Source organism: Falco biarmicus, chromosome 5 (genome assembly GCF_023638135.1).
Source record: "Falco biarmicus isolate bFalBia1 chromosome 5, bFalBia1.pri, whole genome shotgun sequence".
Lineage (NCBI taxonomy): Eukaryota > Metazoa > Chordata > Aves > Falconiformes > Falconidae > Falco > Falco biarmicus.
The window spans coordinates 88,917,359-88,941,517 of NC_079292.1; the positions used below are offsets into that span (position 1 = coordinate 88,917,359).

General features: G+C 50.9%; 1 protein-coding gene across 1 annotated transcript in view; it reads right to left on the reverse strand.

The window, feature by feature from the left end:
• Window positions 1–814: 814 nt before the first annotated feature.
• The window catches only part of CASQ2 (calsequestrin 2), a 34,779-nt gene continuing 11,434 nt past the window's right edge, over window positions 815–24,159 (reverse strand). Inside the window, exons 2-11 of the mRNA XM_056342059.1 lie at window positions 21,593–21,677; window positions 20,085–20,185; window positions 17,784–17,895; window positions 16,513–16,586; window positions 15,939–16,069; window positions 11,229–11,274; window positions 8,665–8,719; window positions 7,867–7,967; window positions 7,444–7,518; window positions 815–3,673 (exon numbers count right to left, since the gene is read on the reverse strand). Coding sequence (XP_056198034.1) covers window positions 3,470–3,673; window positions 7,444–7,518; window positions 7,867–7,967; window positions 8,665–8,719; window positions 11,229–11,274; window positions 15,939–16,069; window positions 16,513–16,586; window positions 17,784–17,895; window positions 20,085–20,185; window positions 21,593–21,677 — 984 coding nt within the window. The 3' untranslated portion in view covers window positions 815–3,469. The remainder of the gene's footprint in view (window positions 3,674–7,443; window positions 7,519–7,866; window positions 7,968–8,664; window positions 8,720–11,228; window positions 11,275–15,938; window positions 16,070–16,512; window positions 16,587–17,783; window positions 17,896–20,084; window positions 20,186–21,592; window positions 21,678–24,159) is intronic.

Genomic DNA, 24,159 nt, shown 5'->3' on the forward strand with positions numbered 1-24,159 from the left:
GTTCCTCATCCAGACATGCTGACCTTTTGCTTTTCCATGTGTAGTGGGCAGGGTTAGGCTGACTTTGCTCCTTGGGGCCACCAGTGCCTTTCAAATGCCAGTTGTGCTGAATTCTGACAGAGGAGCCCCAGAGTGCCCGTGCCTGGGGTCCTGTGTGTGATACCTCCCCGTACCACCATCCTTCCTGTCCTTGCAAGGAAGACTCCCAAGTTCTGTCTTCTCCTTCACAGGGGGTATTTCCTCATTCAGTGGTTCGGTCACCGTGAACTCAGGGCAGATGAGGTGAAAGGCAGAGGCTTTGCTGCCCACTCATCTTCATTGCTGCAATCCTTCCTCTGCTGCAATGTTTTCTTAAGGTTTTATGTTTTTATCCCAAAAGCTGATGATAAGTTCCCGTTCCTGGGCGAAGAGAATGATGAAAACCATAGCGGGGGATGAGGGAAAGGTTTGTCCCATCAAGGGCTGAGCTGGCATCCTGAAGGAGCAGCAGCTGTAAGATCAACCCTTCTTCTCATAACTCCAGGGAAACTTTCCATAAACCACTGACACCAGCCCGCCAGCCTCAGTGGCCTCTGTATAAGCCTGAGCACCACTACATGGATTACTTTTTTTCCCCCAGAGCTGTTGCTTTATGCATTGGAACACATGCATGCCTGTGAAACACGTGCGCACTTGAACACGTGTGTAGTGCTGTTTGCAGGGTCTGCCTGTGTAAGCTCTGCCTCTCGGAGCATCTAGAGAGGGGCGCATCAGAACAGATGGGGGGAGAGGTACATGGAAAGTACCCAGGCAATCGGGATGTCCCAGACAGTGCCAGCTGGGAAAGGCAATAGAGCAACTCTTCCTTTATTCTTTAGGTTTATAGAAATTCACAGCATTTTGCAGTGACTGATCTGGAGTTGCAGCGTCTGGCCAGGCTGTTACCTTACGCAGGGTGAAACTGTGCACGTTTTACTCCTGGGAATAGCCCCAAGGTAGAGATAAACAAGTACTTTTCTCAGGTCAGCATTTGTCCGTTAACCACAGACTAGGAGACTACCAAAGGGCTGGTTTTGCCTGTTCTTGCTCCTTACGGGTGTGCATCAACGAGACCCTGAGTGCTGCTTGCTCCCTCCCTCTGAGCTGGGGTCCTCCAGCAAAGCTCTCGAGGAAACAGGTGAAAGAAAAGAGCAGAAGGAGGGTGCTGGGCACCCCTCGGGCCAGGAGAGAGGAGGGGGTGAATGGAAGAGAGGAGGAGACCTCGAGGCTGAGAGCACACTCTGCATTTTAAGGCTTTTGGAGGTCTCCACCAGGTCCTCTGGGATGGGGAGTTATGAGTTGTTCATAACCCCAGTGTGACCAGGTGGATGCTCTCCCCAAACACACTTAGTTTGAGTCTTCCAGGCGGTGCTTGTGTATCGTAAAGAAGCAAGAAAGGGCAAATAGTTGACCTGGGGGCTTTGCTGTCCTGTCTGTTCTTCTCACAGACTGTGCCTTAGAATCACGGGTTGAATGTTTGATGTTCCACGAGGAGCTAACGTGGCCTACAGTCGTATATCGTATAAGCACAGCATTCGTTCGTATACATAGAGATGCACAGATATCCAGCTGTGTGTTGTTTGTGCTGGCAATTTCCACTGAGAGGAGATGGCACACATAGGAACATATCGGTACTTTTTTATACCAGTAGTTTCAAATTTCTATTTCAGCTAATGTAGAGAGAGTCAAAGAGACTGATCAACAGGCAGGAAAAAAAAAATAATCTATAAAATCTTGCTTTGCAGTTCATCTGATAAAGGAGATATATAGTGTGTAAACCTTGTTTCTCATCAGGCTGATTCACATTTGTATAACGAGCTCTGATTCTCCTGTCCCTCGCACTTTTATTTCCCCTAACGTCACTTACCTCTGACACAAGCCAGTATAAGATAGGTCAGAACAATGTTTTTCATCTGTAGCAAGAGAGGACATGTGTACCCTACCTATGCTAACAAGTCTGAACGACTGGAGAACATATTTATAAATGTATTTATAAAGATAAAACTACCTCCAAACTCTCCATTCATTGCACTATTGTCAAACCTAATAAGCTAAGACAACTGAAATCTGCCGGCACGGGGAAGCAGGGAGACCTAACGCTGTGGCAGTGACCTGCACATGGATGGTGCTGCGCTTGCCAGGACTGAGTTGCTGACCCTTTGCTTTGTGAGTAACCCCCTTGACCGAGCTCCTTCTCTGTCTGCAGTCAAAAGAGGCTTCTCACAGGCTACCACGGGACAGCCGAGTCTCTAAGCAGGGAGTAACTGTGCAACTGAATACTTAAACGCCAAACAGCTTGCATCCTTTCGCTGCTCATTGCCCGACGCACGTTACCCAGCATCTGATAGGGTTGGACGGATGTGTTCCCTCCCAGCATCTTGGTCATGGGAAAAGATGCTCTGCAGGCTTTGGGTTAAAAGTCAGCTAAAGCTGGTAGGTGATGTGGCATAGGAGGGCTTCAAGGTGGGCCCCTATGAATGTTTCCGCTGGCAGGAGTGTGCTGTCTGTCTCATGTGCACCACCTTCAATCCAGCTGAGGTTCCCCTAAAAGGGAAGCTTGGCCCAGCCCAGCCCTGGCTGCAGATGTTTGCAGCTGGCCTGGGGTCTGCTCTGGTGTTTCTTTGGGGTTAAGAGCAATGGTTTGGCTCGGTGCCATGATCTTCAGCCACAAGAGCGTGGGCTCAGACCTGGATCAGCCTTTCCAACAGTTCGGGAGCTCACAAGCTTTGACGTCCTATATCCCACCACCTGCACTTACCCTAGCTTTGGCCTGAGCCTTCAAGAAGAAAGAGGTTCAGACAGGGACCGTGGTGTTTGGTTTTACCTTGTGCTGCCAGACAAGAATATCCTGTCTTTATATGGGATCACTGAAAAATTAAATAGCGTCCCTAAAACCTTCCTCCCCTCCCAAAGCTTTTTGCTGCTCCTAGCATGTTAATGAGTAGCTACAGGCTCCCACAGCAGAACTTGCAGGGTTGAGTGGTCTTGGCAGAGTAGCTGCAAAGGGCATTGTGTTTAATAAAAGGACTGAACTTTACAGTCACCTTCCCTATGTCTTGAAGGGAGATTTGGTCTTTGGATGTTAAGTGCTGGGCCGATGAGCATGGAAAATACAAATTGGCTCCCTGTGTCCCTCTGGCAGCGAGCAGGCAGACACTTTTCTCCTGCCCTGGGACACTCGGGGCAGATTCCCTGCAGATTCCTATTGTCCTTACTAAGGAGGCATGATTTGCAGCGGTGCTGGGTGCCTGCAGGCAGTCCTGGCCGCTCAGCACCGCTGAGAATCAGGCCCGGGGGGTCCCGGCAACGGCAAGGGCAGGGAGAGCGAGGCAGGGGGGGAAAGAGGAGCAGCGGTGCTTGCTGACGCTCAAACACAGGTCTTCCGATGGAGGGACCTGCCACGGGCGGGGGGGCTCTCAGCCCCCACAAGTCAAACAGCACAGAGTCACAGTTAGTCATCGTCGTCATCGTCGTCGTCATCGTCATCGTCGTCATCATCATCATCATCATCATCATCGTCGTCGTCATCATCATCATCATCATCATCATCTTCAGTATTTATCTTCCCAGAAAGCACATCCTCTATCCAGTCCTCCAGCTCCTCGGCTGTGGGCAGGTCATCATCATCCCTGATCTCCATCCAGATGCTGTCAGCCTGCAGGGACAGGTCGGGGGGGGGGGGGGGGGGGGGGGGGGGGTTAGCCAACCTCAGAGACACAGGGAAGTGGCCAGGTTCGCTGCTACTGGTGGGGTAAGGGTTGGACCCGAGGTGGGATGCAGGGGTAGGGGGTGGCATCAGCTCCCTCTCTGCCACAGCCTGTGGGCAGGCTCAGCCACCGTGTCTCTCCACCCACGCGTTGGCTGGGGGCAGTGGGACTGGGCAGTGGGTTCACATGGATGTGTGGTACTTTTTGCCCTGTTAGATGTGTGCCCGCTGCCTGTTCCTGTCCTGCACCACCTACACCTGTGAGCAAAAGCGTCGCCCACCTGATGCGTCATCCTCACCCTGTCTGGCCAGGTCTGTAGACTCCAGGTCTACACAAAGAGAGAAAAAAGAGACCTATGCGAGCTCCCCCTGCATCACCCCGGTTCACAGGACATCACAGCGTTTTCCTTCTCCCTTCCAGAACCCTTCCGGGACCTCCTCCTTTGAGCCTTTGCACCCTGCTGTCAGCACCCCTTCTCTCCAGCCTCTTTTTACCATCACCTTTTCCTCAGGACATTGCTCTGGACCCTCCACATGTGATAATGGTTCCTCCTCTTGGAAGAGCCTTTCCTCAGATCATCTCAACCACACTCCAACTGAAGCATGGTGAAAACCACCGATACCCTGGACTACAGGTGCCCCCTGCTCTTTATTTCCAGCTGTCTGCATTGCTTCCATAGACTGGAGGGGATGTGGGGATTTAGTAAGAAGATGCCGTCTAAACTGCAGTGAGAAGATGCTGTCCAAACCGTGGCTGTTACCCGGGGACAGGAAACATAGCTTAGGTGGTCTCTGAGGCCTGGAAATGAAAGATTTCTCTCTGTTTTGCTATAGGTTCCTTGGGTAAACGCCTGGGTAAACACTTTTCCCTTCACTGTCTCCCCTTCATAAAATAGGATCAGCCTCCTCTTTTCCAGAGGTGCTGTGAGGTTACCTCGTTTAGCGTTTGATGTTGCAGAAACAAGTGCTTTTCATATGTCAGAAGATAACGACTAGCTTTTGCAAACGCACCCGCTTTTTTCCCCGTCTGCGGTACCTAATTGTCTGGTTTATGGCTTGCTAAAAAGCCTGGCCGATTTCTGCTCATTGAAAGCTGTTTTATCCTTCCAATATTTTCCTCCTAAAACCCCAAAACTGTAATAAAAAAGATCCACAGCTCTTGCTTCATGCAAATGGTCTTGTCTTCAAACCTCAGGACCGTTTGTGTGGCAAAAAGGGACCCCTTTAAACAGCTGGAAGTGGGCCCATCGCACCTGGGCAAGATGCTGTGCAAATGAAGCGGCGATAATTTGCAGAGCATCGTGGCCCTGGTCCTGAGCCACCACGCTGTGATGGGCTGGTGGGGGCCACTGGGAGCCCTGCTGTTTGTATTGGCAGGTTTTTAGAGAAGCAATGGGGTCACAGGGGTTATGTCCACCTAAGCCAACAGCAGTGTTTGTTTTTACTCCGTTGCGCAAGCCCCACTTTGTACCTGTGTAACTTGGCTGAATGCGGTGATGTAACACTGAAATAATGCAATGAGCTCACTGTTTGCTTTAGATATCACCCGCCAACCCAGAACTTTCTTAAATCTCTCTCTCTTGAGGAATAGAAAACAGACTTAAGAGGAGTGAAATAAAAACTGCAAATACTATAATCAACAACCTGAAACATTTACTGTATCAAAGCTAGATAATGCATGAGTTTTTACAGGTCTCTCAGCGACTGCTGGATAGTAAGGCATATATTCCTGCCTAACACTGCTTTCTATGTGCTTGTCTTGCCGCTGACAATCCTACTTCCATGAATTCCCATGGATAGCTGTTTAATGTAGCTTTGACATGCCTTAAACATGGCCAACTGCGGTAAATATAATGAAGGGAGATACTGCAAGCTAGTAATAAGGGGAAAAGACTGGAAGACTTGAGCTCTATTTCTGGCTTGTCTGTTCATTTTTCTCATGATCTTTGGTGACAGGTGCCATCTTGGCCCTCTTCCCTTTTGTCTCTCCCTTAACAATTCTGCTAACAAGTCTTAACCCACTGGGTCCTCACTGCCAGTGTCCGTCCCATGGTCTGGCAGATGCTGCTCTGACAAGTAAAGCCCCTCTCACACCCAGCCAGCGCCACGTCCACGCCGTGACTCCCAGGCCAGCCTCTAATTCCCCTCAATGGGACTGGCGAGACCCAGGGCTTCCACTTTCTTCATAACACCATCGCTCTGCTTTCCCTACCACGTCTCCCATCTTACACTCTTGCAGCATTTGTTGTAACAGGAGGCACAATCATCTAGTACAGCCTCACCACCCCTCTTTTTCTGGGGAGGTACAGGAGAGAGGATGTGGGGGCTGGGAGCAAGACTGGTGGTGGGGCCAGGACCAGCGCCCAGCCCCAGACAGTTGTCCCAACTCTAAGTCCCTATCTGCTCTCTTGTAATGAAACATCAGATTCCCATACAGCTGAAGCTTCAAACACAAAGTCATGTACCAAATTACAAACACTTCTGCAGTGGAAAGATTTCTGCTTCCAGACACATTTACATACCCACACAGGTTCATTTGAAAGAGATTAAAACACCCAGCACTTAACCATCAAAAATAGCCTAAGGTAATAAGCGAGCCAGGCTGGAGCACGCTGCACTATGTGCTCTCTGATCATCTGGACTGTTGTTGTCAGAAAGAGGAAAGACGGTTTCTCTCCACAGGTGTGTCAGGGCTGTGATGCACATTACATCGCGCTCAGCAGCTCTCCCCATATCTCTGCTGGTGGGGGTCAGCTGGGTCCCTCTCCCGTCTGCCTTAAAAGCTCACGGTGTGCGAGCAACCTGACATCAGCCCCATGGCTTTCTGGCTTGAAGGTAAAAACAGTAGGTGCTAGAAAGGCAGCCCGACAGGACAGCTGTGGGTGCTGTGGGGATCAGCACCACCGTGGCTGTGCCCAAGCAGCAGCTGCCTGTGCAGTTCTCCCTCTGCAGCACTGCCGGCTGTGAGGTGGGGTGGGAACCCAACGCTGCCACGGGGCATGGGGTGGACATGTCTCCTCTTCCCACCAAATCCCTCCAGCACTAGCTGAGGAGGAGGAGGAGGGGGGCCTGCATGGACCCAAACATACCCTCTTCATCCCAGCAGGACCCCTCCGTTACCAGTTGATGTTGTACTCTTATTAAAGCTGTGTATTTATTTGGGTTTTTTTCCAAGCTGTGCAGTTTCTCCCTGTCATCTATTGGGGACCATCTTTCCCTCCTACACTCAAGCTGTGCTGTTCTGCTTCTGCTGCAAACCCACCCTTCTTTTCCTCCTCTTCCCCTCCCCTAAGCATGGCTTGCTTCCCCTGCCCCGTCACACGTTGCTTCACCAACCCAGCCAGGTGCAGGCAGAGCAGGGCATGGACAAGGCAGCGCGCTGTGGGTCAGGGTGGAAATGTGAGACCCTGAAACAAAAACGGGGCAAATCCCTGAAGCTCAGGCCACAGGGGCTGGTCCTGGCCTCAGCCGATGCGGCTTGTGTGCCACTTGGCTGCAGAAACATGCTCAGACCCAAGCCCTGAAGCCCGGCATTGGAGGCATTATGAACCCTGCTGCACGTGCCAATGGTGAGGTCCTTACACTTTTTCCCTGAGGAAAACGCCTGGTCTACCTGCACTTAACAGTAGGAATCCCCGTGATTCCAGCAGACCTCAACTCCCATCCTTTCTAGCACCATAATCCTGGAGCGCTGGATTTTCTGGGCACAAGCTACTCACGTCAGTCACGTTCACCACTCCAATCTGTGGCCTGAACAGGTCAATCTTGAAGGTCTTCTCCCAGTAAGTGATCAGCTGCAGGAGTGAGAAACAAAGCTCAGACAAGGGTGTCTGCAACACCCTTTGCATCAGTTCCGCCGGCTGGGCTGCGCTGCAGGGAGCGCGCATCCATGGGTGCACCCAGAGAGCTCGGGCTGCCACACACGGCAAAGTGACAACTCTGGGGATGCTCCCAAGACACCATCTTCATGGGAGGCAGACCCAAGCGAGCTGCTCTCAGGGATCACCCGTGGTCTGGGTGTCCCGTCCTTCCCCGTCCCAAATTCCCTGGGGCAATTCCTGCACTTGTGCACACACAGGTACACGCACACACTCTCCATCCATGAATCAAACCAAGAAAGGCGAGGAGCCCCCACCACTCACCAGAGGAAAGTCGTCGGGGTCAATCCAGACAATGCTCAGGTCGGGATTATCGGTGTTGTCCCTGGCAACCTGCTTCAGGATTTCCAGGAACTCAAACCCATCTGAAACGACACACAAACCGCTGCAGCTCTCTCCTGCAAACACGCAGGCACGTTTTGCTTGTGGGGTTTTCAACTTCCCTCACCCCACCATACACGCAGGAGTTGTTTATAGTTCTCATTAAAATGCTGTCTCCCAGATCTTTCTTCTGATAATAAGGCTTTTAATTTCAAGCATCCTCCCCGGCTATTGAAATTAGTTACACATGAATTAAGACTCGTAATCCTTCCATGGAGGGGAACAATGTCACTATTTTCTTGTGGCGAGGGAGGAACCGAGCCCCCGAGAGGCCAAAGCTTGTTGGCATGCCGATGGCACCGAGAAGCATCCACACAATGGCTTTTTAGGAGCTGATGCCCACGGGTTTCCCACTTTCCCATCACACACCCAGCCCTCAGCATTTTCCTGGAGCCACACAGCAAGGTAGAAGCAGAGTTAGGGAGCAAATCCTGGCCCCAGGATGGAGGGAATGACTTATGACATTTTTATCCCAGTCAGCTGGCTGCTTATATCCAGAACTTAAATCCAGCTGGCACACCTGCTAGTGTGAACACCCAGAAGCATCCCAGCTCCCCAGCCCGGTGGGCTGGGGCTCCCATTCCCAGCCAGGGCACGAGGCTCCACAGTGCAACCAAAGCACATGAAGCTGCGCTGTCCTGAGTGACGGAGAGTCACACACAGAGGAAAACGTCCTCCTACCTGGGTCATCTTCTTCGGCAAAGGCCACAATGTGGATTCCCTCCATGTCATCCTCCTGGAAACAACAAAACCGTTACTGATGGGCCGTGAAGGGAGGACAGAGTCCCGGTGGTTGCTGGAAATGAGGAGCAGTGGGATGTCATCAAACAAACCCGACAAGGCTTGACTGGAGCCCCACCAAGACACCAGAAATGGGAGCCGAGGTGAGGCCAAGCCATGGAGGTATTAGACACCAAAGCGGGTCATCGGGCTGGCGATGCTGAAAGCCTTCAGCTAAAAATGAGGTGGGCACCACGATGGCAAAGGTGAGGGAGCATCTGATGGTGTGGGGCAAAACCTTACCAGCAGAGAAGGTCAAGGGCTCTCTAGCATGGGAGTATGGGCTCACCGTCTGTGCCTGAGGCCACCTGCCCTCATAGATTTGCAGCTGCCAGGGAATGGATTGTAGGGAAACAAATACCTGGCACCATGCTCAGCCCCCCAGCATGCTCCTTCAGGGCCAGCAAAGGAGGTTTCCTCACACTGTGAGAGGCAAGGTGGCTCACTTGGGCCCCTTTCAGAAGGTGGCGGGTCTCTGCTCTAGGTGCAGGTCTCCATCAGCAGCGAAGGGAATGGAGTGGGAGGCTCATTTCGGGGCTCCAGTGAGTGGAGGACAGAAATGATGGCCTGGCTGACTGCTTTCCTCCGTGACGCGTGAGTAATGGGTAACAAAATTGGCAAAGGCCAATGGGTCTGCCAGCTGGTTCATCATCCGCCTGCTATGAATGTCATCTCTGAATTATCCCGCGGATCGGCTTCGCCTTCCTCGCCCGCTGCCAGTCCTGGTTTCCATTTCAATTGGTTTTAATGTGAGGAAAAAAATTCCCATCTAAATGCTAATTTCTTTTCCCTTCTGAGCCCAGAGGTGACAAAGTCACCATCAAAAACTGAAAGGGAAAAAAAAAAAAACCCTGAAAGATTAAGTGGAAAACATTATCTTTAAAAACAATAGCGGATGCTGGGCCTTTGCTGGCATCTTCAGGGAATATGTTTTCACCGAGGCGTTCTAGGCAGATTTACTTGGTATTCAGACCATTTACAGCTGGGAAAACCTTCACTGTTGTTCTTTCTCCATATTTGCTGGCAGCATTGTCAGACAGCAAAATAAAATACATACATACATATATATATATATATATATATGCACGATATATAATTACATACACAGCTATATAATATAGGTCTATTCTGACTTCCAAGGCAGCAAACAAAACTGGAGTAACTCCAGTAAAGGCACCGAGGATGTTCTGAATTTGCAGCGAGATCAGAATCCAGCCTGTTGTCTCCTGTAGGTACGAGTTTTGTGCTTGTAGCAGAGGCAAGCTCCGTATTCCCAGGCTGCTGGTAAAGCGAACAGCCCACCGCTGAGAATTCACACTTTTCCTGAGGTTATTTTAGAATATGTTCAGCATGAAAGCAAAACCACTGTGTGTGAAATTTGGGTCCCACTGAAACCCCATGAAAAAACTTTGAGGGACTTCAGGTGGATGTAGGAAGCTGCCTTCTATACAGGATCTGTATTTCAAAACAGAATTTAAAGCTATCATGCCCTTAAGTGCCTCATAGGTCCTGGTTCAGTTTTATTACTCCTTGCCTTGTGTTAAAGACTCCCAAGGTTTTGGTGCTTCAGAGTCCCGCAGTGTTTCATGCTACACAGCCAAGCAAGGTGGTCTCTGAATGCTGTTAAAAATGTGCCGAGGTTTTTAGAGGAGTAACTGCATTTTCTTTAGCGCCTGTAAAGCACATGTTCAGCTTTGGTTTTCAGCATTTAGCTGGCACTTGAAGGTCCCTGAGTGGCTATTAACATCGTACTCACTTATGGCAAAAGGATAATTAGTGATGCACAGATTTTCCTTCCTTTTCCACCCTTCCTCACCCTTGCAGACCAGGAGAGTCCTCTCTGTGTGATAGGTGCCAAACTGCTGGTTAGTTCCTCATAATCGCTGACTTGCGCTTGCTCACACTGAGAGAGGTGCAGTCAATGCACGATTTGCTCCATAATCTATATAATTAACTGAACTAACCGCCCTCACTTGCATTTTGAGTGGTACAACTGCTCTGGTACAATTTCCATGAGTCATCTGTTCGGTACAATCTCTGTAGCTTGCCCAGTGAGCAGGCTGCTGAAATCACCCCACCAGCAGCACTGATGCCCATGAAGTGAGACAGCATCCTTGGGAAGGATGCTCTGCTTGCCGAGGATGCTCTCCACCGCTATATCACGGCTGCTGCAGGGGCTCACCACCTGCCTAGCACACTTGGTTAGCTTGTCCAGTTCCCTCTGCAGAGCAAACAGGACCCAGCTCAACTGTCCACGACTGTTGAGCAAAGGAGTTGAGCGCACCGCTCGAACTCGGGCACTGGGCATCACAGCCAAGGCTTTCCCTTCTTCCCAGAGGAGGGAAAGTGGCTTTCCAAGGAAGGAAAGATAATGTTTTGCCCAGCCAGAAGCCGGAGGTCTCAAGTAGTGTTTTTTTGTTGGAAGCTCACAGGGGATGCAAGGCTTCCCACCCACACATGCTTACCCACGTCTCAAACATGTCTTCTGGGCGCAGCTTCCGCAAGGTGGCCCTGGAAGGAAGACAGAAACGCTCTTTGAGGACATGCCCAGCACCATCACACATGACGCTGCCAGCATCACGGGGGAGGTCACCGTGGCACGTTGGGTCGGTGGCTGGAGTCAGTGCCGTCAACCACTGTGTTTTGAATGCAAGGACAGGGGCACAGGAGGTCAACTTATGCTTTTATTTATGGTGATAAAACCCTGCCCTTGCCCCCATGGAGTCATTGCAGCCACTGTGCTTGGGAAGATGAGACGCCTCTCTGTGCTGGCATGTGCTGGTGATTTAGCCCACACATGGCAGATTGTCCTGTCCACCCTGAGAGCATGAGGTGACCCATTCACTTCTGTCTTGCAGTCCCTGGGACATTCCTAGTGGGCTCTGTTCCCCTTTTCTCGTGGTTTTACCCCAGCATAATTCCACCACAAAAATCCTCCCAAACTCTGCTGCAGTAAAGAAGAGAGAATAACCTCAGGGAAGAAAATTTAGATCCTAACAACCACTGACAAGAAAATCTTAAACATAAAACTGGCCAAAGCAATTTTTTTAGAAGTAGTCCATAAAGGACAAAAAAAAAAAAAAAAATTAAATGTTTTCAGACACATCTGCAGCAGTCAGCCTGGCAGAGAGCCTGGTAGGCTGAGAGCTGGCTGGGGTGTTAGAGGGGCACCAAAGGAACACGAGGTCATAGTAGACAAGCCCAGGTAATCCTTTGCACCTCTGCTCACTGTGGCACCAGAGACTGGCTCCTCCAGCAGAGCAAGTCTGTCTCCCTGGCTGACCAGCCCCAGGAGCTGTCACAAAGAGAAGTGTTGGTCAGTGAGGTCCTACAACAGACTGGTAAAGGGGGCAGCAGCGTTCTGATGCCAAAACCAGGTGGCATCAGTGAGGTGTGTAACCTGTCACTTCAGTTTGCCTTACAGCAGAAACAAGGAGCATTTTTCAGAGGTTCCTAGTGCCACAGATCTGGAAGGGCAACTTCCTTATGGGCGTAACGCTACCAGCAAAAGTAGAGTTAACAGGCGTTTGAAGGAATATGATGCGATGGCACAAGAGATGCATGGCCTTTAAGAGGAAAGTCATGGCCATGGATCTGCTGAAGTTCCGAGCAAGTCAATGAGCGGATGAAGGTGTCCTGGTCCATGCAGTGAGCTGCCTTCAGAGGCCCATTGGACAAGGTCCCTTCCTGCAGGCTCTCAGAGCAGCTGAGCTGCAGTTAGATCAGAGGAGGGGTCCTCCTGTGGCTGAATGACATTGGGAGATGAAGGGGGGAGATGGATGGTCAGTTTTCACAACAGAGGGAGTTAACTGATCAAGATTCATAGCATATGCTTTGGCATGGTCGTATGCATAACATATTCTCATATAATCTGAAAAAGATGGGAAATAGGAATATGGAGGCATTTGCTTATCATATTCGATTCTTTGACGACCAACACAGGCCTGACTGTGAGGAGAGACAGAGAGATCTCCTGAGGCTTGAGTGTCTGCGTGATAGATAGACATATAGGAAGTAACGCACTTGCAGAAAAATTACCCTGATTAGACAGGTGCAACAATGGGTTCTAAATTAGTTATAATTAATTACTGCCTCTCAGAAAAGGGGCCTGGGTGTCACAAATTGAGAAAGCAGAAGCTCCACAGGCAAAAGGCAGAAAGAAGGTTACAAACAGTCGGGAAGTGACTAAGGAGTAAAACACACCATACTGTTATGGTGATGGACAGCTGCACTACGCACCTCCAGGGTGGATGTACGTGTGGCTCTGGTCATCTCATCACAGAAATGATATGGAACAACTGAAAAAGGGATGTGGAAACATGCCAGTGGTGAATGAACGTATGAAATGACCTCTGTTTGATGGAGATTAAATAGAGCAGAACTCTTTATATTGTAAAAGAGGTGACTGAAGAGGGATTTGACAGGGGGTCTAAAAGAATCGGGAATGGTAAAAAAGAAAAAAGTGAAACAGGGAATGGCTAGTCATTGTTCCTCTTAACACAAGAGCTGATAGGTGCACAGCGAAATTATTAGGTAGCACATATAAACAGAACAAATAGGAATGCTCTTTTGATGCAATGCATAATTCAGCTGTGAACCCATTACAATTGGATACTTTCAGCATCAAAATAGAAATGAGATAAAAAATTACTATAGAAACGAAAGAAATAGCCACTAAGCACAAGATCAGGGATAGAATTTTTGATCCAGCATGTCTCCTCATTACTGATTGTCAGAAACTGGAGATTGTGTCGGGTGGATGCGTAATATGTACTTATGCATACTTGTACCTGGCTTTCAAGCCACTTTCTCTAGCCCTTCTCTGGGAGCAGCTCTTGGAGGAAGGAAACTCAGTGAGAAGGATCTGTTCACACCCACGTGTACTGATTTCTGTAGAGTTACTCAAGATTTACTCTGGTTACTTCCCTGTGCTGGAGGGAACAGGGTAAGTGGAGTTTGGGTGAGTAAGTGGGAGCAGAATCCAGCCCCCACGTCTCTACACCATAATCACAGAGAACGGGAGTAGGAGTTGGGTGTCCGACCCCAGCTTTTTGTGTGTGAAAGAGGCGTAAACACAGAGGCTTCTTGCTGTGGGCAGAGGAGCTGCCGTGTAACTTGCATTTGCACGGGTTTTTTTGGCACAATTGCAAATTTTTGCACAATTGCAAAATCTGGATTGAGCCCTTGGAGTCACAGCGCCTGGCCAGCATCCCCAGCTGCACACCCAGCTGGCTGTGCAGCCTTGGAAGAGTCACCCCACCGTGCTGAACGCTGCCTTCCTGACCTGCTGGGGAGGGATGAGCTTTCTCACCAGCGCCTGCAGCTGCCCAGGCTGCGTACGGGCTCCTCCTGGGCACCTGCTTCAGCTCCTGCCTCGAGGCTGCAGCGAAAGCTCAGCACATCCCGATTTCTGTGCGGGGCTGGAGGAAGAGGTGGTGAAGCCTGCCTGGGCACAGCAGCCGGGAGCCCTCGCTGGAAGGGCTGTTTAAAGCATGCCAAAGGGCCTGGTACTGCGGACCACTGGGAGCTTTTCCCAGCGAGGTGACGGGGCTCCTGCTATGGGATGGAGAGGTGGCAGCAGGGCTTTGCAGCTCAGTGGAGGCATAGCCCCTGCCCGCCGGCTGGGGTGGAGTGAGTCTGCTGTGTGAGGGGGACGAGGCGAGTGGTCCTCTACACCTTCCTGCAGAGGAGAAGATGCTGCTGAGTTCTCTACAGGGAACAAGCAGGTGGCAGCTGCTGAGGTCATTTTGTTTTTCTTGACAGGCCTGATCATCTCCGTGCCTAACTCCACTCCCAGCCTTCAGCTTTAGGCCTTTTACTGGTGGCAAGGCAGGAGAAGCACTTTTCTCTGAGGGACTTCCAGCACTAACTGCTGGGAACATATCACTGTCATCCCAGAGTCTTTCCTCTGCCATGGCAGCATCATGAAATATGTAAGGGGGGGCGAGGGGTTTCCACTACAATTTTGTGCTGGCAAAGACCTTGCCTTATTAGCCTGGCGTTTAGCTGCCTGTGTTTAATCAGCCTCCTGATGCTGCTGCTTGACAGAAAGGGCTTGGGAAAAAGAGATGGGAAGGACTGAGGTCAGGAAGTCCAGGAGGTCAGCAAAGTGACCTCTGAGTACATGGGAGATAGAAGACCCCTTCATATTTCAGAAAAAGCAGAGATCTGTTTCCAAGTCTGGTGACTTGTGGATTCCGGAGATGACCTCCTGCCTCTAAACCCCTGTGTGCGAACACAAACCTCCAGCTCAGCCCGGTTTGGGGTCCCCTAACCCCGGTTGATGGCCCTGCTTCTCTTGCACTCTTTTCTGGTCCCTTGATCGTCTGCTGCAAAATGCAGTTGCAGGAGCAGCAGACAGCCCGTGTCACTATCCTGTGCTGTATTTTTAAAGGTGTAAAAATACAGCACTTCATCGGTGGTGGTGCCCTTGTATTTAACCCTGTGCTTTTACACGGGATCAACCTTTCCAGTCACTTCCAGACTGTTGGTAGCTGAGTCCCTAAGCACCTAAACTATCCAATAAACCTGACTGCAAAAAGCATGGAGCATCCACAGCTCCTGTTGAGATGTCAAACACTGTAGGTGCTCAGCACCATTGCCACATGAGGCCCAGCACAGCCAGAACAGCAGTGCCTTCCTCTATGTGCCTGTGGTCACCAGGAGCCTCTCAATCCATCATGGTTCCTCCGAGCTTGGCCCAAGCTCAGAGCCCACCTACAGACATATCTGACATCAGGAGAGGGATGTACCATTAGTGAAACTGTTTTGGGGAAAGTTGGGACTGGGCAGAATTTGGATTTGGCTTGAGAGGCCTTGGAGAAGATCATCTTCTGTACGGACCTAAACTAAAAACATGGGCAAGTAGGGCAAGGTTTCAGCTCTCCACTGCCTGCAGGCCTCCCTGCTCTTTGGGGGAGGACTGGTCAGGGAGGAGGAGGAGGGTAGCTGTGTTGTCACAGCCCCATGGTGGTGGGCTCTGATGGTGGCACAGATAGGTGCACCTCTGGTGGTAAGAAATGACCAGCCAAAAGCTCAAACCTGGGTCAAAAAATCACCAAAAAGTGGTCGTTATCCTAATTTTTTCTGAGAGGGATGCCCTAGAGAGGCAAGCCTGTGATGACAGACACCTTCATTTGCTTCCCATGGCCAGGAGGGTCCCATATGCTACGTACCTTTTGTGCTCCTTCACAAATTCAACGAGCTCCTCTTCTGTGTAAGGCTTATCAGGGATGTGAACAGGCTCGTCCATAAACGGTTCATAGAAGTCCACCTCGTTCATCTTCAGACCCAGTTTCTTGGCAACCTGTTGCAGTGCAGATGGTCAGAGGTGAGGAGCCTGATGTGCCTCTTTGCCTGCCCAGCATCTCTCCTGGTGGCAGAGCTGAGGCCAAGGTGCTTGCACTCTTAGGGGTGGCCAACAAAATAAAAACGGATGTTTTCCTTGATTAAAAACACACCAATGCTCTCGGCACTACTGGTCTCAAGCACTGAGGGCAGAGCAAGGCCAGATCAAGGTCCCACAAACCTAATGGGGCTGGTGTCCAAACCTGGATCAGGACCTGCCTCCACACTGCAGGAACAGCCTCTTGTGACAGGGCCAAATCCAAACGCGGACACCAATACCACAGATTACAGGAACACTGACAACGAAAAGCTGGAGCCAGATATTAAATCTGGGAACAGCCTGAGCTTCTGGAAAACAGGTGGTGGAGCCTGTGAGCTCCCCTGGAGACTGTGGATGCTTACCCCTTTGTCAAAGGTGGCAAAGAATTTGATGTAGGGCTGGAAGTGTTCAGCAGCTTCTTCAAATGCCTTGTAATCTGGATGGAGAAAAAGGGAATGAAGAAAAGATTTCACAGACAGCTGGCCGTGCTTTGATCAGCACAGAAGGCATCAGGGAAGAACAAACATAAATTACTGCAAAATACATCAGATGATGAGACTATGTTTCTTCCACCCTTCCAGGGCTTACAAACAAGGACCATTTCATGTGAGGCGAACAGGACACGTTGCACAGACCCACAGTGCTTAGGAAAGCTGCAGATCCCAGCACGCCACGCTTAACTGGGGCTGAAATCAGCAGCCCTGTGAAGCAGGTCCGGGGGCTAGAGCTCCGGGCTGTTGATAAGGGCGTTTGCCGCTGCCCTCTTGCACGAGCAGTAGTTCAGCCTGGGAAGAAGATGGAGTTGCTCCAGCATTAGCGATTGCTGCCATTCCCTAAACAGTCAGCAAGCGCCATGAGGCACGCTCCCCCTGCTGCAGGAGGAGGGGGCAGGGGGCAGGAACCAGGGGCATTTTTACTGTTATTGGTATCAGATTCTCAGCTGGGGTCAAGGAGGATGCTCCGAGCCTGCTGGGAGCTCTTTACAACAGGTATTCCCCACCTTTCTTCAAAATACTTATTACCGAACAGCGTTACCTGCCCAAGCTGCCCATTCTGAGCGGGTGGGGAAGCTGAAGAGAGAGGTGGATGGACTGTTGTGGTGCAGCAGACTTGGTGGCTGCTTGTTCAGGTAAGAATACCTGTCTTTTTGCTAAAAGCAAGCCTTGCAGGCGTGGGGTGCATGCTGCCAGCACCGCCCGGAGAGCACAGGGCTGGCAGAGGAGGCTGCCGGGGCTCGTTAGTATTTTATGTGCAGCCTCCTCTTTCCCTTTGCCTCCCTCCCTCTTTCTTCGACCTTTTGGGCTGACTCCTTACAAGAGGGAGAGCTTTGCTCCTTTTAGGTGCTCACCCAGTGTAACTGTAACCTCAGCTGGTTTGGGGTGAGGCAGACTGGCTTCAGGAGCCCCTGGATCATTGCCCCCTTGCAGACGGGTCACCACTGTTGGTGTAGGAATGGGCTCAGGCATAGCAACAGCAGGAACTTGTCTACACCCCATTTCGTCCTTGGGCAACTCTGGCACTGTCACAGCCTGCCACATACCCCTCACACCCTTAAGGTTCATGCAGAACCAGTGCCTGGCCCCTGGAGCCCCCAGCCAGGCTCCAAGCCCCGTGAGGAACATATTCATCTTACGTTCAGAGTCTTCTCCTTTGAAGTAGCCGATGAGTTTGATTTCCTCGTCGATTTGGTCAAAGGCCTGGAGCTCCAGCTTGCTGTTTATGATCTCCACAGGGTCTTCTAGCAGCTGCCATGACAAATGCATTTGATAATGCAACGGTTTGCAGCACCAACCTATGCCTGGCAGGATGTGTCACTAGCAGCCTAAGTGGGGAGAAAGAGGTCACCCAGTTTCTCTGCTGCTGGGAGCCCTACTCAGTGCTCTCTGCTGTAACGTGAGGGACCCAGAGATGTGGGTCACCTTCAGAGGGAGCCGTTAGTAGGCTCACTGCATAGGTTGAAGCATCAAGAGGGAAGCTGAGTGAGCTCTGGGTAACCCAAATGGATGCTGAGGGACCTGCTGTGACGAGAGAGAGCAGGGCAGCAATGCAGCTGGTTTTAGTGAGGCTGAGAAGAAGGGAGAGCAGTTGAAAGGGGCTGGAATGGGGAATATGAGCTTCTGTGAATGACGGATATATTTGTTTTCAAGTGTCATTTGCTGGAAGAGATCATTGCAAAGGACTTGCTCTTGGAAAATATTAAACTCAGCATGCTAGAGGGTGGCCAGACAGCATTTGGGAGCCACAGAAAGTCTGGATGTGCATTTGCCTGGCTGATCCTCCTACGCAGAACAGGTTCAGCCTATGCTTTGGCCCCAGTCACCTCACAGTGTTGACGAGGAAGACCTACGTGCTGCTTCAGCCTGTCATTGATTCAGACTTTGTTTCTGTTTTCTTAACTAGTCACTGCTGGTGAAAAGATTCGGTCTGATTATTTTGCCCGGCAATACTGGTGTAAATCAGGTGTGGCTTTGCTAGTACAAAAAATGCAGAGAGGCCACTGTAGAGCTCACAGAGGAGTAGGGAACCTCTGGGTTTGTTTTCTTTTGAGATCAGGCTGCCAGGGAGCGACAGTTGTGTTTGTTTTTATTTCCCTGCTTTGCTGGGTATTTTCCCTCTTGAGTGGAAAACACACAAACAGAAATCTTTGTTCTCTACCTTTGTTCACAGAGCACGAATTTTCAGTGGCACACCACAAAGCACAGCAAGCGAAACCTCACAAAGAGCCTTACGCCGCTCTCCTTGCGAGAGGAGATGCTGCGGCGTGAGGCTGTGCCTCTGCTGTGTCCGCAGCAGCCGGTGCAGCTCCCTGCTCCACAGTGGCCTGAGCCATGGGAACCAGGGAGCCCACCCCTGCTGGCGTCACAGCAAAGCCCTGTCTGTGCCACTTCTGGTGGGGCAGATGCCCCTTTCTATCGCTGAAGCCACTTGCATCTGTTTGGGCCACAACATCTGATGCACGCAGCACAGACGTTGCCATAGGAGAGCTAAGGTCCTAGGGAGCTGATTCTCTTCCCTGGCCATGCCTCTCCCCACAGCGCTCCTGCACTGTGGGTGAACATTTAGGCAAGGTGCCACCCTGGGAAACAAACCCTGCCAGCTCCGCTGCTCATCTGACCTCCCTTATCTGCATTATTGCGCGGCTGCTCATAAAGGGAGCCTGATATCAAAGGAGAGCCAAGCTGCTGTAAAATGTTTCCACTAGAAAGCAAAGACCATGTTTTTGGGCGGTTGCCTCTCCTAGGAATAAAACATAAAGAACGAGAAGTGCAACATATTGATGAAGGAGTCAGCACCTCTTTTGCATTTCGGCACAACAGTGAGTTGGTAGTTGTGCCTGGGCACAAAATGACCCAAAAGCACTAAATCCTGGGACCTTAATCTTCTCTAACTCTGGCCGTGCAATTCAGAAAGTTTACTGAAAAGGCAGTAGTACACTACGTTGTTTTTGCGATCGTGTCTAGGAAGAGGCAAACAGCAGCATATACTTTTTTCAACAAATTGAGGTCTTTCTAGCTGCTCTTGAGAATGCTACCTCTTAGATTTTTATTTTTTTAAAAATAACTCTTCCTTTTAAAAAAAAAAAAAAGTGAGATTTTACAAATGGCTAAGCATTTGCAGGCCAGCTTGCCGAGTAAGATTGGGTGACCAGCAGTCAGTTACGTGGCACTGTTATTTGCTTCCAATCAAATCCTTCATAAACAGGAAAGAAAGCAGAACATCTTTCAGATATAAGTGGTTGGTGGCATATGAAGGTGCCAGCTTTCCTGGGAACTCATGGTCAGGCAAGTATCTGGGAAGCTGGCAAATGTCATCTCTACCAGTGTGTAGCAAACAGGGATGGAATTTCAAATAAAGATAAACCTGTGGTTTTCAGCAAATTATTTGCAGTCTTCTCTAAGAGGCTTTATCTAGCTCTGAGCTTATCTGTGCTTACATCCAAGAGGAATTCCACCAAGACATCTGTGGCCAGTTCCCCATCAAATTCAATCAGCCGCTCCTCCTTAAAGACATAGAGACTTCCCTCTTCAACCAAGCCTGAAAGAAGGAGACAGGAAACATAATGTGGTCAACAAGTCACTAAAAACATTTTTACTATGGAGTATCTTACTTGTTGTTCTAGCAACACCTCCTGGGAAAACGCAATTGCCAATTCGCCGTGTTGGTCCAGTTAGAAACACCCTGTGCAATCTCCTGCCTGATGTTTTATGGCACGAGGGACAGACCCCAGCCAGAACTTGTGCTAGATTCTTCCCTTCCCAAACGCTGAACTTTTAATTCAGGTCACAGGTTGGCCTCAGCTGGAAAAATTCTGTACCAGGAACTTTTTTTAGCTTGGCTCTCTATCTTGCAGTAAGTAATACTGGGCTCTAACTGACATCCCAAATTTTAACAGCCTGTCACTAGATGGAAATGGATTTTGATGTAAGTTGTGCTCACTGCCCAGAGAAGGCTGAACTATGTGGACATAAACAGTGACCTGAAAGCCAAAGTGAGCTTCAAACTCTCAGGGGCTTAGCTAGCCTTGGCAAAAGGGTTAGAAACCTATGGCAGAGGTGCTGCAGACGGCAGGCTGGCAGGTTTGCATGGTGGATGGCTGGACTGAGGGCTGGATGCCAAAGCATCTCGGTGGCAGGGCACCACGGGGTAGTTTGCTCCGTCTTGGAGAGGCAGAATCTCTCAGCTTTAGTTTAGCTTCCACCAGCATACACAGCCTCTAATCTAGGAAAGAAAACCGCAACCGGTGCACAGTCCGGTATGCTTAGTCTCTGACCTTCAGGCTAGTGGTATATTTGTGTAATGTTGTATTTATGTATTCCCATATTGCTTTGGGGGCTAAAATATGAAGGGACTGCCAGCCCCTGGATGGCAGCTCTTACAGGGGTGGGCAGTGCAGCAGTCGTTCACCTTTACAGCAGGTTTCCTCTTCTGCTCCGGGGAGCAAAGGGTTGGCACCTGACTCCCAAAGCACTGCAAGGCTGTGGCTCCTCTGTTAGTGGCCGGGGATCACCCTGCCATGTGGCTGGTGACATCTGGGAGCCTGTGTGATTTCCCTGTAGGTTTTGGTTCTGAGATGCTGTGTCAGACCTGTCTCTGCGTAGGAAGAGCACGGAGTTACTCCATGGCACCTATTTACAGTTCCTGCTCAGCGAGCTGTGACCTTCCACCCTGTCATCGCCATGGCATGAATTGGCTTTCTTCTCCACTTGGTTTTGGTTTGGCACTCCCAGCCAGGAAGCTTTTTGCTGTAAGGCTCTCGGCTCATCGCTTTCATCCTTGACCCCCCAGCTTGATGTTGCCCATGTTGGGGAGGGCAGGTGGTCAACGGAGTCACCCTCCCCATCCTGGTGACAATGATTTGGCTGTCCTCTACAGGGCTGGCTGCTGGGCATCACTCCCATTCTCTCTCCAAGCTATTCCAGAGATATCAGACATGGGACTCACCTAGCTTTTTGGCAAGTTTGGCATCCTTCTTGGAGTCCACCATCCCGAAGCCAATGCTCCTGGGCTCCAGGACCTGAGCTGCCAGCTGTGGGAGGAACCAGAGAGCCCAACATTAGCAGCATTAACACCACAGGATATCTAAAGGGCATCGTGCCCTGCTAGCATGGCACAACAGACACAAGCAACCCACACTCTGCTTTCGGACAGCACCAACGGGTGCAATGCATCACATGCTGCCTCCTTGCTGAGATAACGCTGCCTGGAGGCTACAAGGGTTGAGTTCCTTCCCACTGTGTCACAGCACCGAGTTTGCTGGTGATACCACATGCTGTTAGCTGCTGTTTGTCATTTGGGCGTCGGGAGAGGGCTCCCAACCACACTGAGGGCACCAAAGCAGAGGGCATGGCTGGGAGAAAGACCTGTACCACCAACACAAAGCAAAAACTGTCTCCTCAGTTGTGTCTCAGTGGCCTCCTGAGGGAGAGTGTGACATGTGGACACTATGGACATTTTAGCTCTGAAAGTGTTTGGTGCCAGGCAGCAGTGGCTGAAAACTGGATGGAATGCAGGGCACTGCAGCACCACATTTCCTTCATACATGTGACGGGGTGGCCAAAGCAGGCTTCCAGCAAAATAAAGCAGAGGGACCTGTGGCTGTGCAAAAGCAGTCCCTTCCCCTATGAAATGCTCTAAGTCACATCTCCTGTCCAGGCTTCAGTCACCCCTCGAGTTCCCAGTCCCCTCTTTTTCCTAAAGAAACGAGTTTAATCCCAGCCACGCTCACGTTTGCCTCCTTGCAGCTTTGCAAAACCACTGCCCCCCGTTCACACCATTTTTGACGAAGGGGCCTCTTGAAGGTATCGGGTTCCTGCCTGTTTTGTGAAAATAGATATCTGAGGAAAGAAGAGACGCTCTGCAAGTGCCCCATGGTGGGAGCGGCCGGGTGAGACCCTGTGAATTCCAGATGGGCTCCATAGAGAACGCAGTGACCCTGGGAAATGAGCCCACTTACTCACCAGATGATTGACTTATCCCCACCACAAGCATGCCAGAGATCATCCAAGCCAGCAATGATGCTCTGAGACCACCAAGCAGCTGTAAGAACCCCGTCCTGCTCCCTCTCCCTTCCTGCTCCATGAATGCCTCCGATGCTGACAGTCTTCTTGCTGTCTCCCCTTCCTAACCCTGCCGGATGTGGGGGGATGATGGGGGTGGGGGGTCAGGGGCCTCCGGGACAGGAATGTCCCTATTAGGGCACAGCTGCCTGTGCTCAGCGGTGGGAGGCTGGCGGAGGGCAGAAGAAAAGCCATATCCAGAGAAATGGCGGGCTGATTTATGAGGAACATGCTCCCCCAGGACCCATTTGGCCATCCCCTTCCAGCCTCAAAGCCAGTTTGAATGTCACCCAGCAGCGCTGCAACCACAGTTGTGCAGCCCCTTGGCTTCTCTGCTATAAATAGCTTCTGCCTGTGCCCGGCCATGGTGAAAGTGAGGGATAATTGAAAGCATAGGGGAGCAAAAGCAGTGGGGTAGCCCCCTTGCCTGTCCGCCAAGGTGTCATGGGGCCAGCCAGCTCCCCATGCCCAGCCCTTCCCTGAAATCCTGGGGGATGATGGTGGGAACCCTGGCAATCAGGGTGCTTAGGCAAAGGGGAGCAATGGAGAACGTGGTTGTCTTCTTTCTTCCACCAAATACACATCCCCAGGCCAGTCCCAAAGTTCTCCAGAAGGACATATTATTCTCCACCCACCACCACAGCATCACTGCAGCCTTGATCCCACTGTGGCTACCAGCTCTGCTGTCTTTATGGGGAAATACCACCATCTGAGGCAAAAGGGGTGCTCATGTTATGCGGGAAACAGGTGATCTCACTGTTCTTTCCTTGCTTTCTGCCAGTGACTTGAAAAAAAGGTGAGGCTGCGTGTTCAGGGCTTGTGCTTACAATGGATACTGCCTGGACAGGGCAGAGCACTGGCCTGTGCACATCCATTGATAAGGCATCCAAGCACTGGTCAGACTGGTCTGGCATCCCATCTCCTGGCTCAGGCCATGGCTGTCCATGTCAGAGCACCTGAGAGCAGCTGGTACCCAGTAACGCGGGGAGGGATGGACACCCCTTGTGAGCTCCCCAGCCATCCGCAAGCAGGTGGTGGTGAGAAGCTGCTTTCTGCTCCCCGTCATGGGGATCTGCTTTTCCTGGACAAAAGGATGGAGCCTGTAGGATCATCAGCTTTTGGGGACTTTGTCAGCGTGTCCCCGCTTGTTGGTAGTTGTGTAGACCATTCCTCAGAGTCAACACCTGAGGTTCTGGCTGCACGGTGACCGGAGGAAAAACACAGAAAGCCCAAAGGGAAGAAGGCTCTTCAGTCACGTCCAGTCCAGCCCATACCTGTTAGCCACGTGCCAGGCAAAGCCCAGGCAGTTCAAGCCCACGGGAGATGGTTAGGGTTTCTTGGGGGTGTTTGAAGCAGCTCGGAAATGTGCACAAAAGCTGCAACACCTGCCACAGACAAGTGGTTGGGTGTGAGCGGGGGAGTTTGCAAGAGAGGAGGCACTGATCAGCAGGA